Source organism: Genypterus blacodes, unplaced genomic scaffold (genome assembly GCF_046128005.1).
Source record: "Genypterus blacodes isolate CSIRO-AG114 ecotype Tasmania unplaced genomic scaffold, CSIRO-AGI_Gbla_v1 ptg000107l_1, whole genome shotgun sequence".
Classification (NCBI taxonomy): Eukaryota; Metazoa; Chordata; class Actinopteri; order Ophidiiformes; family Ophidiidae; genus Genypterus; species Genypterus blacodes.
In genome coordinates, this window is record NW_027466911.1 from 2,590,084 (window position 1) to 2,610,109 (window position 20,026).

Consider the following 20,026-nt stretch of genomic DNA (forward strand, 5'->3'; position numbering starts at 1 on the left):
CATTGAACTATAGAACGCACGAACATCCATGTACTTATTGACTCATAGAGATACATGGAAACACTGAGGAACAACATGAAATATTAATCTATTGGCTACCATCTCTGCTTCTGGGTTTCTGTGTGTGTGTGAGCACGTGTGTGTGTACAGGCTATGAAGGACTTTTCTATGAACAGCAATAACCTAAGCAGAGGCTCAATAAAGCCACACTTCCCTAGAATGGAGACTGTCTAAACTTTGTGTTTCTGTACAATGAAACCCTGGATTTACTGGCAGCCGCGAGCACTTCAGGCTGTTCTGTACTTTCCATGAATGCGACGTTTCACTCAGTTCAGAATAACCAGCTCATCTCTTCAACCACACACACACACACACACGCACACAAACAAAACACATCAGCAGCTATAAATCAGAATGTGACATAATAATTCTCATGACGCAGAGAAATGATTGTATGTGTGGCTGTAGCTGTAGTCAGATATGCCATAGAGGCATTTATTTATGATGATGTATAGAATATCCACATTTTACCTACAGCAAAAAAAACTTGTCGTCTCTAAAAATCACCTTATGAAGCGAGATAGGTAGACTAAATCCAATTTTTCATGCATTTTCTAGACTAAAATGTCATGTTTTCTATACTATAACTACTACTAAGATTGACACGGGAGGATTTGTGGATATGAATATGTTTGAATATAAAAGATAAACCCCATCAAGCAAATACAAACACAGTATTATGGTTATTATGTTTTTATGGGCAATTTAGGTCATCGGTCACCTGAGGCCTCTGAAAGAACAGAACTCAGCTGGATTCGATTTTATGTTACTATGTGAAAAGAGCTGCGGCCACCATACTGTGTCCTACTGTGTGTGTGTGTTTGCACCTGGAAGTGAAAGTCTTCTTCTTGATCTGGGAGGACAGTTCCACGCCGTGAGACATCTTGGACGACTGCTCCCCCTGCTCTTGCCGCGTCACCGTCCTGGTCTCCATGGCAACCCCTTCAACCGGTACCTGTGGACGGACGGTAGCAGAGAGGGTGGGAGGAGGGTGAAAACAGGAGGCGGGAGTCGACCGGGAGCTTTGGCCTTGACACGAGTCCATTAATTTTGTAGGCATTCAACAGACGTCCTTATCTGCCAAGTGGTACCAAAGCCAAATGAATGTCCACTTCACTCAGAGGACACTAAGTGGCACCGCTATTTGTATTGTGCTATTGATTAGGAAGCTTAGAGTTGCATGATAGCTGAAGTCGTGAAGTAATGACCGTTGCTGTTCCATATCACCGCGGTGCAGAATAATAAATCGGTGCTCGGCCTCGCCCTCAGAGATTTGTAATTGAGCTCAAAGGGGTCACTAAGCGTACGCACCATTTAACTCCCTGATAGATTAGCGCCATCAAATGGGACACAAATCTTCTCACATCTCAATGCGTCTCGGGATTCACAAACCAAAGTACACGAGAATGCCGGAGCGGAATGCTATTCATAACCTAACGCTCCTGAATCAATGTCTGCCGCAATTACAGCCTGGATCAAAAGAAGATCATCAATCAAAACCTCCACGGCGACCTTCAGACTTCCATTTGCAGAGCGGGAGCAACAAACAACCCACGCAAGAGGGTTTCGATCCAAAATGTCACTTACGCACTTTGGAGAGCTAAGTTAGTACCACAAATTCAATAGCGCACAATTTAAAACAGGCTGCTTCAGTTAATGTGCGGCCCTGTTTAAAAGTTTTAATTTGAAGAACCTGCCAACGTGACCTCATGCGCTTCACTGTGCCAACACTTATTTTCTGACAGTTGTTATTTTGTTCGGTTGTTAGAGATCTTATTGGTGAATCTTGAAGTTGCTTCTACTGGGTGTGTGAGTGTTGTCTATTCCTCATACTGGAGTCTCATGGGACCGGTGTAGGTGTGGAGACTGGTTCGTTGCAGTCCTTTGTCGAATGAATCGCCCCCTTTCTGGTCCATCTTGCCAGTAATAATTCATCAGTCGAGGTCCTCCGTGTTGCTGCCCGCATCATGCCAGTCATTAATCATGAAGCTGCTCTGGGGAAATGAATGCACAGCGCACCCAACAAACAGAATCAGGTTGCGGTTGAGTGATAGCTTCATTCACCCGCTCCCACCAGCAGCCACCTGTGTTAGCACCATAAACAGCTCTAATGTGTTATTCCCTCTCATCTCCTTCAGTTACACGGGGGGAAGTAACAGCACGTTAGCCGGCGGGCTAATGGGCAAGGGGCGGGGCAGCTGATTCTCCAGGTGCCTTTTTGCGGCTTATTGTTGGAACATTGTTAGTGGAAGGTCGACCCCAGGCACATAAAAATTGATCCGCCTCCATTGGTGTGGGTCTGGATCTAAGGTCCCCCCGCTGAGAGGGGAAGCAAAGCTCTGCTCTTTTCCACAGTGTGCAGTTTTCACTCAGTGACATGAAACGTGAAATCCCACATCTTTCTCTCTTAAAGGAAGCAGCAAGGGAACAAGGAGACGCATGATTTGTTATGCTGCTTACTGAATGGAGGAAGTATTGTGTGAGCGGGACAGGAGCTTCCTCTCTGTCATCTCAGGAGAATAATTAAAAGCTACATCTACCGAGGCCGTCGAAGGAGGAGATCGTTATTGAGTTTAACAAGCTGAAGAAACAAGAAAAGAGTCTCATGAGAGATGGCAGGACTAAAGAAACCTCTCTGACTACACAAAGGCAGAAACATCATTCAAAGTTTTATTTAAATGCACCGTAAAAGTGTTTTATTCAACTGTCAACACTCTGCTAATAGGCACACGCTTAGCTTAGCCTGTTTGCAATTAGCCGTGATTGGTTTGAGTCCACACAGGAACATTTAACCTGAACCAAAGAACATCTACATACAAAAGTCTCATAAGAATGCTGCTCATTGGTTAGAAATGCAGGGAAGCTATAAAATGAGGTTTGAACACATACAGTACAACCAGACGCTAATGATCAACATCAACAACGTGTCAGGCTAATGCTGCTGCTCCAGACTCAGTCGCTCCCCTGCTGCTCCTGATAGTCAGGAGGGGTTAAATGCACAAACTGCCCTGCGGGGAGGAATCAAATGTAAACTTAAACAAAATCGATGTCGTAGTTCACATAAACCACGTGCACCGCTGCTTCTGACCATAACATTAAAGTCATCAAACACATCACACCCTCCTGCTGTCTGGATTGAATTATCATCACATCCCTCAATTTTTACTTCTGCTTTATCTATTTTAATGATCTTAAATATTCATGTTTCTTTCCAGCTGTTTCTATTTGAAGCTGTTACTGTTACTGTTAGTTAATGCTGTTCATATATTGTTTATTTGTTTGGATGAGCAAGCTTATCATTTATGAGATCACATGTGCTCACTATAAATGCATCAACACCTACAAACACAATCTGCCCTGGCACATTTGATAAGACTTCTAAAACCCATCAGACCTTCAGAGGCCTAATGATAATAATCATCATGTGTTGAAGATTACATCTCATTATGTCATTATATACTGTATATGTATGACCCTCCACACTGCTCACTCCAGCTAACTGTGTCCTTCATTTATCTGCTTATGCTTCATCCTTTGAGACGTGGACACACACACACACACACACGCACACACACACACACACACACACACACACACACACACACACTGTAGCTGACTGTGGCTCGGGCCGGATTCAGGAGTGGGTGAAAAAAACCACAAACAACGACAAACAAAGAAAATAGAATCAATACTAAGTCTGCCCATCTGACAGCCACAATGAGACGCCTCTCCACTCCACACCTGATCAGGCAGCAGCGAGTAAGACAACAGGCTGATCGATCAATCAGAGGACGAGCTCGTCAGTTAGCTCCAGCGTCAGTGTGATGGCGAATGAGATCGACGTCATAAAAGAGGTGACTGACGAACGAAGATCAGCATTTCCGCGACGACTCGTCTCTTTTGCATGTTCACATTTAAAGCATCAATACGTGGCCTTGACTGAATGGAAGCCAACACAAAGAGTGAATGATGCAGATTGAAGGTAAAATCCCACTCACACTTGTCTTTAGAGGAACAGGTGATGTCCACTGGGTCTCTGGACAGCAAGATCTTTCAGACACGGCTTGTCCTTCCTGTCTCTCTTCAATTCCCGTCTCACCCAAGCGATCTGGCCTCTCGTCTCACCTCTCTGTATCAGCTCTGTCGTCTGTCTCTCTGCCTCACTTTCTCCTCTCGGCTGCAGCTGCTTGCGGGGTGAGGGTGACCCCAGGGGACAAAGTGTCCTCCAGTGCCAAGTATGTGGACAACACAATGCTTTCTCATTCTTAAGTTGGTAAATATAGACCGCTGACACATCCCCGGTACATACACAACACGTAAACTAAACTTTACACTGCAGCTAGGACACACACACAGCTTTGTAGATTCCAGTAAACCACTTCCACACACAACCACACAGTTCGCCATCGGCAAGATCGATTTACAGGCAGCTCTGCAGACAAGCAGCTAGAAGATGACACAATAACTCCCTAAACAATAAGACAGACCAGACCGAGTGACCTGAGCAGCTGAGAGGAACAGCTGGGACGGCCTCCAGAGAGCGAGCGAGCGGCTGAGCTGGAACTACAAATGTCTGCTCAATATCCGTCACAAAGCAGAAATATATATTTATTTTGGCCGTCTCAGCAATACACCACCTGGGTACAAAGGCAACAAAATTGAAGGTGGCGGGTGAGGGAGGAGGGGGACGAAGGGGCAGAGAGGAAAGGTGAGAGGAGGATGAGGAGGAGAGAGGACAGAGGGCAGGATGGATTGGAGCTGTTAAGCCGAGCTCAGTGTCGGCGATTGAATATTACATACTGCGCTCAGTCTGGGACTCGTCTGTTTCATCCTTATTAAAAATCCGGCCTTGGACGAGACATTAAAAAAGGGAAAGGTTCATAATGGCTGAAGCAGCACCTGAGCCGTGCCCATCAGAATGTCTGCTCAGCTCCGTCTTGCATCCCGCTCTGCCGTTAATCCTTTAACGGCCTGGTCTTTGAGCCAAACCCCCCTTCCCCTCGTCTTTGTCTTCTCCTTCCTCCTATTCTCTTCATCGCTTTCTTTTTTTCTTACAGTGATTTTTGATTAGTTCCTAGAATGTGTCCACTGATCTGTCTCATTAAACAGGACACTCCATCGAGCTCAGTTCATTAAGATTGTACAGTGTGTGTGTGTGTGTGTGTGTGTGTTGTGTGAGAGAGAGTTAGGAGTGGCTCAAGTACGTCTGAAAAGTTTTGTTTTTGATTCGCCCTCCATCTAAAAAACTTTAGGAAACACGACAGACTATATTTAATTAACAGTGTAGTTATGCTTGTATGATTTTGAGTGTGTGCATGCTTGTACGTGCGCGTAGGAGTGGTGTGTGTGTGGGCAGGGGTCTACTGAAAGCACACAAGGCTGCCAGAAGTGAAAGCATCGTTCAAGGCCGCAGCATTGTGTGCAAGGATGAGGGTTTATTTATAAGCTTTTAGCGACCACACCTGCTTCTGGAATATGAGCAGACAATACAGGCCGCGCTGCCACACCGGCTCCACTCGTCACTCACCAGTGACAACTGAGGCGCTCAAACTAAGAATAACCGCCCAGACAGAGCCGCCCAAGTTATTAAGACTCCTCAGATTTCCTATAAGGGGCGCTGTTGTGCACACGTGAGGTTTTTAGCAAAGTAGGAATTCAGGAAAAATCTGGTTTTAATGCGATTCAGTCATCGATCCTTTTTCTTCGCCAAGGAAACTAATCTTATCAAGCAGCATAAGTATTAGATTATTACCCTTCCTTAAAATAGTTAGCCTCGATTTTCCTGGCAAGTTATTCAGACTGTCAGCTTCCTACATAGAAACGCCCTGAGGAGAGGAACTGAGTCTTGTTGCCTCATTCATATGCCAAACATCCATCCTGACAATATAAAAGAGAAGAAAAACAAGACATTATTGAAGCTTCCAGTGATCAACCAACCAACAGCCAAAAAAACAGCCTGTTTTAAATGAGCTGAATTTAAAGATAAAGTTATGTACACTGGGATGAAAGATGAAACAAACCTCTTAGAATGTGATGAGGAATTTTCAAGAATTACAATTTTGGTATCTAAGAGAAATAGTTTAATATTCAGAATTCATGAACATTTTCCAAATCTCATCAACAGCTACACAAAATTTCAATGGAGCTTTATTGAGATCCAATCAGGTATAAAATGTTATGTTCTCATGCTTTTACTATAACAGACTACAGGATTAATTTGCTTGTTCTAACAGGGGATTTGCACTAAATATTAATATGCACAAATGCATAGCACAAGCAACTTCCCCCAGTTTAGCACCTGATTAATTTGGACCACTTATGCAAATCAAATTGTCTGCACTTTATCAAAGTAGCTGAAGCACAATAATAGTGATAAGTGTGCATGCGTACCAGGTGAAATATGTTCAGGAATTAGCCGCACGCGAAGGTCGACTCATCATGTTTTATTCATAATTTAAGCTTATTCACAATTCATGTTTGCCCTTTGCTTTTATGTGCATTAATGATGAGCAAAAGCTGATAAGTAGGCAAGCATGAATGCAAGAACAGGTGTACCTCTTGTTGCAAGTTCTCCTTTTTGAGTTGAATGCTGAAGTGAAAGGGGTAAAGGACGATTGTGTTTAAGCAACTCGACCATGGAAGTATTGAATCAGGGGAGATTCTAATGCATACATGAATAATTCACCTCACTGACAGACACAGTGAACACTTTCTTCATTCTTTCATTGTTTAGGATTTGTGTACTTCTTCCACCACTGTAGTTTATTGTACTACTGTTAACATAACTGGTGGTTTTGTTTTAGTGGACGGATTCATTTGGTTTTATTTATGTGAACTGACTGATGTTTCTCTGGGTTGGAAGATCATATTTATGCTACATATGCAGCAGCATAAGCCAGAGGCAAGGAAGGGATAACAGATGTCACATCAACAGACATTAAGGATCTTTGTTTTCATCCAGCTGTAACATCGTAAGTTTCTCTCTTCTATTAATAAACATAACCTGTCTTTCTATCTAATCTGTTTTCTTATCTTCCTCCGGATTCGTCCTTGCGTCAGCCATGCTTATTTTTGGCCGTGCAAATATAAACATGTTTTGATGCAATAGGTCAGTGGGAGTATTCTTCATGGCGTACAATCACAGCCACGAGCATTGCTACCAATTGACATCACCCTTACACAAACACCTATTGTAGTCATGGAGCAACAGTGAGTGACGCATGACTTTCTGTGGCGTTGCCCAACACGGCTCCGTTCCCACCTCCTTAGATAGCGACGTGACTCCGCTGCCAACCCTTTCACTGGCAGTGGCTATGTGAGGAAGCAGCGTAATAGATTTAAGAAGCTCTGGACTCGGCTCTTTCTAATGCTCAGCCACCATCAGACAGTATTAAGACTCAATCATTACCCCTCAGGGATTTGTCTGGGCGGAAACTAAATATTACTTATCTTTCTCTTCATCTCCTCTCCTGCTGGTGATTGGGCCCAGAATAGACCTTAATGGACAGCAAATTCTCCTTGATGATCCATCATTTCCTGGCCAGCCTTGACAGCTGTTTTCATGCCTTTTTCTAATCAAGGGCCCATTAAGAGCTCATTAGAATGCAAGAGAGGAAAGGGAGGGGGACAAAGTGATTGCATTCAATTACATGCAGACTTCAATCCATCAAGCAATTTGTTCTGAGAGGAAGGTGCCTTTTCATGCGGGCGAGCGAGGAAGGGCTGCTCCATATCGCTTACTGTATGCAAAGTAAAAGACTCAAAGTAGAGAGTGATGTTCTGCTGCATAAAATGTACAATCCCTGGGCTCAAGGTTGAGTCAGCACAGCCTGAATCGACCCTCTGCTCCTAAACTTTAGGCTGCAAGTTATTGAGCCCTGTGGGTAAATTCGTCCTCTGCCTTTGACCCATTGGAACTCCTCCTCCAACTGCCCACCTTGATGGCAAGGTAACTCACAGCACCTGGAGGAAATCAACGAGAACATGCAAAGTGTACACGGGAAGGACCAGTTTCAGCATGTTTTCAGAGTTCAACCACACTAGGTGCCATTAAATAGTCTGTCAGATCAACATCAACAAGTTTCTTGCATTATATGTGTTAATGATGCTCTACATCCCTGTCATAGATACTAACAGCCCTTTTTGTCAAACTAGTTCTGGAGAAGGAAAAGAGTCACGTTCACACCTCAAAGTGGCTTTTACTTTGCTGACAGTGACTGAAATAGGCATTTCCTGTGTGAAGGTTGGCCCTAGTTGCCTCCGATGCGCTTTCACTACTTTAAATGACTTAAGTGACCAAAACTCTCGGTGCATCAATATATTCATTGATCGGGACCAGGCGCACGTCCTCCACTGTGATTGAAATTCTATTTGTGCAGTAGCACTGGGTTCATCCAAACTACTGTCCCCGAGTCTGAAGTTCTATCCTGCCCGCGGCACTGAAAGATGGTTTCGCCCACAATTTCGTTTGCAATCTTCTCACGACTTGGGGGGAATTTAAAGAGGACAAAGACGAAGCAAAGGCAGAAAGAAAAGAGCCTGTCAGAACGGCAAAGGCTGTTTCTTTAGACGCCTGGCCAAAGAAAAGACAGACGAGATGACACTTTCCTCCACTCCCACTCCTTCTCTTCTCTGCAGTGTTGTCGGGGCGATTTGCTACGAGTTAGAATCCTCTCTTGTCCCCTTGGTTTGCTTCTCTTTGCCATCTTAGGTGCAGTTTGATGCTCTTAGAAGGTGCTTTACCAAAGACCCCCCGACTTTGTAATCCAGTTCTCCCTCTACTTCTGTCTTACTCCCACTCACAACATTCGTTCCACATATTCATTACATCACCCAACTCCCCCCATAGTCGTCGAACTGCGCTGGTACATTGCCAGCTCCAGCTCCAGCACCCCTCTACAGTTCAATCATCCCTTTCTCTGCTTACTTTCCCTCCTTCTTCTCTTTCAGCCATACTGTGAGCACGCAGCCCGATCCTGCGTCAAGGGCAGGACAGCTGACTCGCTCTCCAGCAGAAGCAAAGAAGTGTTTGTTGAGAGATGCAAGCTTTGATGAAAATGGGGTCAAAGAACACAGCGGAGATCTGCAATGCAACATAGAACATATTCTTACTGACTGACCCTCTGCATAGAACACGACCCTCACATTGAGTAAAATGGCCTTGTCATGTAATAGTCACTCTAAAAGACTTTGACGGTAAAATAAATGTAAAAGACCTCACTGAACTGAACTGAATCTACCATCAGCAAGTAATGAGCAGGTTGTGATATGTGACAAAAATAGGAACAATAAAACAGAGAGTAATCATATAAGCAGCACACAGCACAAGTACAATCGTGCAATGATCTCTGGAAGTTAATAACCATTATGCTAACAGCTAATCTAACATCAGTTGCTACCACAGCGCTTATGTTAGCAGCTAACGGCACATTTCTAGCCAACGGTTGGCCTAATGTTAATGTTGGCCACATCCAAAGCCAAGTTATTTTGTATAGTGACATTGTAATGGATTTGGGCTGGTATGTGTAGTATGTCTGCGCTTTAACAGACGCCATTTGGTTTGACATTTAGGGAGATTTTACACATAACCAAGGTGATGGAAATGACCCTGCTTGACTATTCTTTGTGTCAAACTAACATAATTGCAGACTTACCATTGTCTTTAACATTGCATGTAACTGATATTCGATGAGTCATTTTGTAATATTGGTTCAGGCAAATTTAATATTATTTGATGTTGTCCGCCCTGCATATAGTTCAGGCTTAGCCTTACACATATGCTTTTACATCAGGGCTTTGTGTAGGAGTTTCATAAAGGTGCACACAATGAGTATTAAACCCAAGATCCCCAAGGGGCTAATAATATCTTTTGGACTGCTTCCCAGAGATGCAGGTAAGCTTTTTATTTCTTCTCCATGTCGGGCAGATTGCCAGCAGGGCAGCTAAATGAGAAAACTGTTTTGCAACTCGGAAAGGAAACAACCTGAATTCTGTAATGCAGGTAAACTCCCTGCGAGGATACCAAAGCCACTGACTATTTTCAAGAGAATATTATTTTTAATCCTTTCACAAGCGATTTAAAGGGACAGTCCAACAGAAACAATCGTACACGCAAGGCAAGGCACCTTTATTTATATTGTACTTTGAGCACAGAGGCAATTCAAAGCGCTTTACATAGGCACAATAAGGTATAAAACTCCTGAATAAAAGTAACACTGCAGTCCAAGAAATGAAAAAAAAAATTTAATGAAAGGCAGCGGAAAACCTTGATTTGAAAAGCCTTGGTTTAGAAGAGCTGAAAGTTGCAGCAGAGCTGCAGTTTTCTGGGAGTTTGGTCCAGATATGTGGTGCATAACAACTGAACACTGTCTCTCCATGTTAAGTTAGACCCTGAGCTCAGAAGTGGTCCTTGTGTTATGCACACTATAATTGCCTAGGGCTACAAATGCATAGGGGCAGCATAGCAGCATGGCTCTGAGAACACACAGAGGTGCAAGTGTGTGCTTGTGTGCAGCGCTGGCACGGTGTAGTGTGTTTTACACACACAAGCTCATTCTCAGTCCCAAGTTGCCAAAGAGGCGATGCATTGTCAGATCTCCTGGCATCAGTTTATGCCCAACGCAGACACACATGCAAACACAACGTAACGCCTCACTCGTTCAGTTTAACAATCCAGTCTGCGTCTGTGTGCTCAGCTAACCTGAGCCAGCAACACACAGGAGTATCCTAGCAGATCTAGCCAGCCAGATATCATACTATGATGTCATAAATTACTTAACACCAAGAAAGATGAGGGTTAGGTCTAAAATGTAGCTTTTCCTGGGGCACCAAGTGACCCAGGACTAAAAAAGAAAGCAGACCTGTCCTAGACGATGGTGACTTGATGAGGTCTGCACGCTTCATTGAAAATTCTATTTCAGTGCTTTATAAACCAACAGTAGTATTAATTCTTTGACTGACAGACAGGGGGCCGGTGTAAAGATCTGAGAACTGGAGTAATATGAGCTACTGTCTTGGTCTGAGTGAGGACTGGAGCAGAGGTGTTCTGAATTAACTGCAGCTGTACTGCTCTCTCAGTATGTCCCTGTAGGCTGATGCCCAGACATTCCATTACAGTGGCATTCAATAGCATTTTGTTCTTCTACATACTCGATAGTCGTGTTGCACATAAAAGGGAACCATTTTTGTAACTCTCTCTATCTTGCAACATGCCAGGATATATGTGGGAACTCTTGGGTCCATCCATCACACTGGCTCTTGGACTCAACCTGCATCAATCATCCTGAGCTCACTCACCTTCAAAGTAAGAGTTGTTTTTTTTTTTGAGTTGTGCACTTTCAATCTTTGACATTTTTCATCACAACACTGCAATATATTTTACGCAAGTTTACCAAACTTGAAGACAAAAAAACAAACAGTTATCCTAAGAATTCTTTAGATTATATTGAAGTCAAATTTTGTTTAAATTAAGCTTTTATTTAAAAGTCACCGCATTTGTAGCAGCCCAGCGTCCATGCTGTCCACCAGGGGGCGTGGCCAGGCTGGCTTTTGTGAGTGAGTGTTGACAGTTCAGGCTCGCCACAAATGACCCATCTGAACACTGGCACAAAGAAGTGCGTTTTAAATAAGTGTGCATGGCAGTGCTGCAGCAAGGAAGAGTGAAAGCAAATAAAAGTCAAATCAATATTTTCTGTTGGGACATTGAAGAACAAAATAGACCAAAATTAAAAAAAATAGACCTCTAAATCAAAATAGAAAGCTGCAGAATGTCCTTGAACCCATGCCATTCAATCAAGTGATGAATGTTGTTTTTACCAGTAGTTTTGTCATTTCTAATCTCTTTATAGAATTTGCTGCCAGGTAGGTGCAGCTGAAAACAAACGCGTTACACACTGTATTTGTTGACTCACAACATACCTGGCAACCGCAGAACAGGCCACTGAGCTGCACTTTGGATCTTTAGACAGCTCGTGCGGCCTCTTTATTGCCCGAGTCCACAATGCAGCCGCATCACGGCCTGTCTGAGTTCAGCCCTATGTAATGTTTAATGTGTGGCAGTATATTAGTCTGGCATATTTGAGTAACATTTCACCTGGAGACTCGGCGACAGAGGTGAGTGACTAAGCCTTTTGTGATGGAGCGGCAGGAGGGTGAGAACGGTCACACTGAACATCGAGGCCATACGTGATTTGAATCACATTGTTCCCAATTTATGAGTGTGTATTAATGTTTGCACACAGTCCTGGCTGTTATCAGTGTGGCTCAAGTTGCACTCTGACCTCACCCTCCAATATATTTGACACACTTTGTTTTCATATACAGAAAGTACAGCAAACAATCGGGACGACTTAATGAGTTCATGAACCTCATAAACAAGAAGACATCACATTGTTTGTGATTGTGATTGTTTTATGTACAGACGCATTCCAACCATCTCATGCATCACAATTACATTCAAATACAAGCACATGTATGGAGAAGAATATATTCTATCGAGCCAAATTTCTGCCATTATAATCTCATTATAATCTCATTATAATCTCATTTCAAACATGCTAGAAAATGTCACAGAAGGGTGGACTTTGTGTCTTGCTTTGGGGCAAACACATTTGCTTTTACATCTAATCTTCACGGTTCACTGTCTACATTGTAATTAGCAAGTGACCAGGTTGTGTGTGTGTATTTAGGGAGCGTAATATATTTGGTTGTCATAGTGATGGCACAGGTGCACAACTTGTTCAGCAAATCTGTGTACTGCAAAGTGACGGATGTGGAGATATCAGCGTTGTTTATTCTATTTTTTTTACTGATACAAAACAATCGAGTGATTTAAAATCACACGTGAACACAGTTTAAAAGTCAGAACTTACTCTTCCATGACACCTTGAGTGGTTCTATTGGTTGAGAACTTAAAGGTCATTATTCAATGTTTTCAAGTACCAATGAAGCTTTGACGATGTATATAAGTCTGAATATCCACTTTAACAATTTACAATTGTGGATTTATAAATAAGAAGCAGATCTGCCCATGAAATGTTCAGAAAGGACCACAGTTTGTATAATCCAGTATAAATAAGAGGAGAATCAGAGCTGCTCGCTCCATCCTCAGCTACATCAAACAGATTCATTTGGTTATACATTAACATCCAAACCTCCTGACTGAGATGTACAAGACACATATGAAACAACAGTCAGTTTCATGCTGGGGAGATTACGCGGTGGCAATCATTCCTGAATGTGAACCATCCAACCTCCCAGAAGATTGTGGCTTGCCGTCACCTCCGTCTCCTCTTCCGCCTCTTCCTGCTTCTTTGGATCAGTCCATGTCCAGTGTGGGTTCGTCCTCCCGTGTTCCAAAGAATTCCCAGGTGCTTTTCCAAAATATATGGCAGGCATCCAGTTCTGTTTGTAACCTGGACCAAGTGTTTCATCAGTGGATCCTGTGCTCCCAGATCCTACGTGGAAACTGGGAAGCAGAGGCTGAGTCGAGGAAAAGTGGGAATTGCAGTAAAGCTGAGTCGGGGTGTTTCCAGTGCTCTGATCGCACCCAGAGTCCGACCACCCCGAGTCCTCCAGGCTGTGCAGGGATGACAATGAGGGTGGCCCCTTCCTGGGGTCCATCAGGTCCGATAAAAGGGATTTCCCCTCTTGGTCAGAGGGGGAAACTGTGCTGTTCTGCAATTCAATAAATAATGTGGGTAACATCAGCTGTCCGTTGGGGTCCCGCACTGTGTTCAACAGCAGTGGACCTGCTTTGTTGCAGTTCAAGTCAGGTAATTGCGGCGCGCTGTACGAGGCCAGCTTTGTATCACCCTGATCCCACCTCGACTGGCCCGGCACAGGGGGCAACGATAGATCAACACCATCACTTTCTTCATCTGCATCCTGCTGAAAATTGTCCTCCTCGTCAGCAGGTATGTGGACTTGTGCATAGCTCGCCAACGACTGCATGCTGGTGTCCTGGCACGATGCTGAACTGTGCGCACCATTGGAGGAGTGAAAGCCGCCTGGTGGGGCCGGAACGGTATCCTGCGGGGAATAACCTCCAAGTGTAACCGACGGGACGCTTGGCTTCACTCGGATGGTGCTGTAAACCGTTTGGTCTGTTTGAGAACAAAACTCTGCCTTGGAAATGCAGATATTCTTATCTGGAGGCTGCGACACTGAGGGCGGGATGCTGAATGTGGCCACCTGCTTTGAAGACAAAGAACACTGAGCCGTTAAAGTCTGATAACATAACTGACTGGATTCCATAGATGGAGCAAGTAAAGGAGTAAATCATGCTACATATGAATGCAGCTTATATTACATTTGATACGATAAGCAGAACATGGAATATTAAGGAAGATGGGATGAAACATTAACGTGTATATTTCAATGAGAAGTGTAAATGGAGTGTAGAGTGATAAAATAAATACGGAAAATAATATGGTACATGAAGGCCAGTATTGAGAACCACTAAGGGAACATGAGTGATGGGAAATGAATGAGTAACTTCATCCAAACAAGAGTCACTCAGGCATGTGGTACGCCTACGCAAATGCTTGAATTTCTGGTCGAGCAACATTTCCTTGTCACCACTACTCGCACGGATAAAGGAAATCACACATCAGGTTGGTAGGTTGGGTGGCAGGCTTACCAATGAGATCGGCGCGCTCTTCTCCTTCCCGCCCCTTACGTAGCAGCACATACACACCACTGATGTTAAGGCCAAGACTGCCAGGAAACAAGCGCCCATGAGGAGCCACGGCAAAAGATTCCGGGGGGGATCTACGGGAGAGAGAGTCGGCGTTAGATACCACATGGTCCAAAACTGGAAAGGCCGTAGTGATAGTTTGACAGACGGCTCTGGAATTCCCTCACAGTGACAAACAAGCATAGGCACGCCTGCTGTAAACGTTCTCCGAGGCTGTGGAAAGAGTGTTACTGGTAGTGCCGTCAGCGACCCGCTCACCAGGAAGTGCCCTTATCTTAAAGTTTTACAATAGAGCAGAACCTTGAGGTGAAGACAGAGACAGATTTATTAATGATGTTATCTCGTGACCGCATGTTTACCCTGGAAGTGCTCTCAAGGTTCACTATTCAAGAGTGCACCAGTACATTCTACATTTTATCTTACAAATAGAGGAGGATTGGTAATTGGCATAGTTGAGTATTTTCCCTTTGATGCTATATTTCCGCGTCCAGATTGATTACTGAACATTTCATGGTTTCCGAGCGTCAGCGATTACCGACAGGATGGCTTTGATGTGGGCAAAGACACTGCGGTGCGTCTTCATTCTGGCATTTCCATTCCTACAGGCGGATGCTTGAATACTTCCCGTCATGCTCAATCGCACAATTCCGCTTTGGTGAAAACTTGTTCAATCACTACAAGGACTTTCAATATGGGCAAGTTATTTTTCATTGATTTTTACTTTGATCACAGACTGGCAGAAAAATGGGGCCTTGGAAAGAGCGTTGGCAAATTATTTTTGGAATTCTTTTAAATTAGATTTTGAGATGTTTTCCCCTCCAGAAATAACGATTCATAGAGACAAGAAGACAATGATGATCCAAACGGTTAAACAAGACTTGCCTGTTATAACCATCACATAAATTAATGCTACATGCACCCACACATCAAATTGGCATAATGTTCTCTTCATCTCTACATTTAACGCTTTTGTTGCTCTACAACAATGAGCAGATGGGTGTGTGACACACTGAGTGAGAGGTTTCCTCACCTTGCAGCATGAAGCAGAAGGAGCTGTTCTCACTGAGGGGGCGACCGTGCTCAAAGTTGGGCTTGTAGACCACGTAGCCGCAGTACTTTGTGTCATTGTTCTTCAACTTGATGTCGAACTGGCCGCTTGTGCTCTTATTGACCTGCGCAGACACAGAGGGTCACACAGATGATGACTGAACAGAAACACAAATGCATAAATGTTAGGCGATAACACCAACAACAACCTTGACGAATCAGAATACAGTGAGAGTAAGCGTGAGTAACGTCACGTGAGAGTGTGATTGAATGTGTGTGTGACGTTCTGTCAGGATACACACCTGTGCAGCCCACTTTGGATGGGTGATGTATAAGAAGTATTCAGTCAAAGGTTTGGACAGGTGACTTTTGGTGCTGTTGAAAATGTCTGCGATGGAAATGTTGTGTGGTCCCAAAGGCAAAGTGACATTCACTTGCAGGGACGACACCGTCGAGTGTATGGACACTTTGGGTTGACCGAGCACAGCTGCAGAGACGCAGGAAGCAGCGTGGGGAGAGAGAAGGAGATGTTTGGTATGGACACAGGGAGACATTGAAAAAACTATCAATCATCAATCAAGCCTCTTACTATCTGCTATGGGTTTGAATGCGATGGTGCGGCCATGACCACGGCCGTTGGCGAGGACTTGTGCCATGTAGCGAACGTACGTCACCGACGGCGTCTCTGCAGTCAGGTCACAGGACTGGGTGGTGATGTTCGTACACTCCGCCTTTGGCTGGTACAGCTGCTTCGTTGCATCACTGGAATGAGCGGGAAAACAGCGTGATGAAGAAGCAACACCAAAATTTTATTAACAGCCAGGTTGTTACTGCAAGTTCACTGATACATGACGGTTGATTGAAAAGTTCTTAGCCTAGTGTATTCAATCTTCTTGCATCTCAAAACACTTCTACAAAAGGGTGCTCGGGTTCAAGTTTCACATAAATGTTTGTCTTGACTGGCCAAAATAATAATTCACAGTAGATAAGATGTACTTTATCTCTGTTACCGTGACACTGCATGGCGAAGAAACTACCAAAGCCAAAAGAGCAAATTCTGAGCATGTCCACCGGGTCGTTTTCTTTTTCAGAAAGACTATGTCAGCGTTTTGTCTGACAAGCAACTTTTGAGTTACTGAGTCGACACAGTGAAGCTCGCTTCCGTCTGCGTCCAGGTGACGACGGCGGGGAGAGAAGTCAACAGGATCTGGGCGGCACTTGACTGGAAGAGCGTGACGGTAATTAGACGAGATGACATTTCCACTTTGTTTAGACAGTTGGGGGACGACTGAGTGAAAAGGGAGAAAGAAAAAAGAGGGAAAGACGACGCTGTGAGAGCGACCGAAAGCTTCCCGTCCCTGTCCACCGAGGGGGAGCAGAGCGAGGCCCATACTAATGACCAGGAAAGGGCCCTGTAGCTATTCTGTAACGCTGCACCGGAGCCACTGGCAGTCACGGCGAATCCAGGCAAGAGCGTGATATACCTCAACAGCTACATGCTGGGTTTTGAGCAATAAATTGACAGAGCCGCCAGCCATTTCCCAGAGTGTCGGGGGAGAGAGAGAGAGAGAGAGTAAGAGAGAGATTGAGAGAGACAAAGAGGAAAAAGACAGAATTGAACAATTTTCGGATTTTATGTGTCTGGTTCCAGACTCAGTGTTTCCGGGATAGGTCTCTTCTATAGACAGATGTTCCACGTCAATGTTTAACGTCTGTTCTCAATGTATTATATCCCTTGCAAACACATTTCTCCGCTTTCACCTTTTCCTCCATATGATTCTGTGCATGGGAGCATCAAGGCAGAAGAGGATAATGGAAGTAAACCTATAATTATAATCCATCATCTGTCATCCTGGGTCTTACCTGCAGTACTGGACCGTATAGAGGACCTGCTCCCCGGGGTGGACGCTCTTTAAAGGTTCCCAGTGGAGCACGTTGTGGAAATTCCGGGAGATGAAATATGGTCGTCTATGGCTGGTTGAAAGGCAAGCTGAGGAAGAAGAGGATGGAGACGAGTTGTAAATCTGTGCGGGTGCAATTACGTTATAGTCTCCATGACAAACTCTGCATCACTTTCCCCAAATCCAGGCGATGGGCGCTAATACCGACTCGTATGCACGTGTCGCTATAAATTATGAGTCAGACTTTGTGGGACGGCATAATGTGCGACCAAAAATTAATCCAGATTAAAGTCTGGAAAGCTTGGAGCTCTCTGCAAGTCCAAAAGCTACAACCTAAATAACTAAATCAAATCTATATATTTACACACTGCAGATAAAGGATCTCGACTGTAAAACTGCAATTTACACAACATTTGATGCTGTATTTTGTGCCAGATTGGGGGCTGTGCGAAGCAATTTGCGCAGCAGTGGGAGTTGGTTTATACCACAATGAGCCGCTCTGATAAACTGCAGGGACGATAATGAGGGATTTTGAGAAGGATAACAGTAAGGTTGAGGTGTCAGCGGCTGAGATTTGTATTCTTTATATTCAGTGAAGAAAATGATCCATGTCCAGATAAAGGATTTCATCTAGGAGGAAGTAAAGCTAAAGCTGCGTCTTAGTTCTCATCCAACCTGGTCCCTCAGCTCAGACATAAAACACTTGGTCGTTCCCAAATTCCCTGCCTGTCTGATCTCATGGGCATGTTTAAAAAGTTGTAGTGTTTCATTTTCATTCACTTTATGCTAAATTAGAGGTTAAAGTAGGCAAACCCGTTTGCTACCACAACAAAACGCGGTGAACTCCAAGTACAATCAAATCTGGACCAGTAACAACAACTTGGCCACCATCAGATCCAGATCCACATGGAGAAATCGTTTCCCTGTATCTTTCACGCTTAAGTAACAAATTAAAAAAGGTGCGGCAGTTAAAACGACACATTCAACACCCAGTGATGACTCATCACATATATGTTTGACGTATGTCAAGTGTCTCTGCATGGCCATCAAACCTTTTGTGCTAAAGTTTCAGGAAGTTGCAGAACAGCAACACAACATCTCTCGTTACTCTACAGCTTCTTCACACACACACACACACACACACACACACACACACACACACACACACACACACACACACACACACACACACACACACACACACACACACACACACACACACACACACACACACACACACACACACACACACACACACACACACACACACACACACACACACACACGACAACAGGGAGATGAGGACACCGTTTCTGAAACTCTAGACTACATCTTTTATAGCAGGAAACAACTGCCTGCTCTTTGTCCCCTTCCACATAGATGTCTTGATTTCTTGCATCCAGAGCTATTCTGACCCCGAATCTGTCTGCTTTTACCCACCCGAAGCATATTCTGTTCTTATTTTGATGTGATAAGCCATGCAGCTGATCGGTTATGTGAAAAACACGAGGTTGCAAATTATACACAGAGTAGCCCACTCAGAATTACCATTTTTATAAGCTGTACAACGATAAAGTCAATACACACATCACAGGGAAATTAAAATGAAATTGCATTTTCCATCGATCGCTATCACTTAGAGCGAGAGTCCTCATGTTGCTCTGGGACTCTGTTTGATTACAAATGAGACTGAATCACTCTCTGTCAATGTATTACTCTGCTTTATTGCAATGGAGTTATTATTTAGCTCTCCTATTAGTTCTGCTTTGCAAAGAAAATGGTCCATTACATGCCGGACCGCCTGTAATCAGCTGGTATAAATCTGAGCGGCGATGTGTTTTTGGCTGGGTTTAACTCACCGTAGCAGCACAGGAGGAGGAGGATGACCTTCAGAGACCACATCGTCACTGCCTATGTGGGCCGCCAGACATGTCAAAGTCCTTTGGGAGATGTTGCTGCCCAGAAGTTTGGAGCTCTTCACAGCATGAAACACACTCCAGGTAAAGTAAAACTCCCTTATCTCCCAAAACTTCTAACGCAAAACTACAATTGGTGTCAGCAGGTTTACATAATATTAAAAAGGAGGCTGCTGGTTTGCGTCTCTCTGCGCCTTCACCATCTCTCTCTTGTGTCCTGGGAGAGAAGTGACGCTTCTCAGGTGCACAGGTGAACTTTGGAACATGTTATCACTTTGTTCCTGTTTTTCTCATTACTGTATGTTCCACCCCTTTACAGTTTCTCTTGCCGCTTCCCTCTTCCTCCTCCCCTTATTGGCCCTGAGGCTCTTTATTTCTCTCTCTCTCTCTCATTCCTACTACACATC

General features: G+C 44.1%; 2 protein-coding genes across 3 annotated transcripts in view; both read right to left on the bottom strand.

Annotated features, from left to right (window-relative positions):
* Positions 1–4,265, bottom strand: part of myom3 (myomesin 3) — a 43,046-nt gene extending 38,781 nt beyond the window's left edge. The window contains exons 1-2 of the mRNA XM_076160804.1: positions 4,059–4,265; positions 888–1,015 (exon numbers count right to left, since the gene is read on the bottom strand). Of these exons, the coding sequence (XP_076016919.1) occupies positions 888–994 (107 nt within the window). The 5' untranslated portion in view covers positions 995–1,015; positions 4,059–4,265. The remainder of the gene's footprint in view (positions 1–887; positions 1,016–4,058) is intronic.
* An 8,043-nt stretch (positions 4,266–12,308) lies between these two features.
* On the bottom strand, positions 12,309–19,923 carry ifnlr1 (interferon lambda receptor 1). 2 transcript variants are annotated; one of them, XM_076160868.1, is made up of 7 exons: positions 19,563–19,923; positions 17,666–17,792; positions 16,392–16,564; positions 16,105–16,289; positions 15,786–15,927; positions 14,699–14,829; positions 12,309–14,253 (listed from the first exon to the last, which is right to left on the bottom strand). In XM_076160868.1, the coding sequence occupies exons 1-7, from the start codon at positions 19,603–19,605 to the stop codon at positions 13,285–13,287; spliced, it is 1,770 nt and encodes a 589-aa protein (XP_076016983.1). In that variant the 5' UTR covers positions 19,606–19,923; the 3' UTR covers positions 12,309–13,284. The 2 variants fall into 2 exon arrangements, with proteins under 2 accessions (XP_076016983.1, XP_076016984.1); XM_076160869.1 differs by having other exon boundaries at positions 12,310–14,250; positions 19,563–19,922.
* Positions 19,924–20,026: the final 103 nt, after the last annotated feature.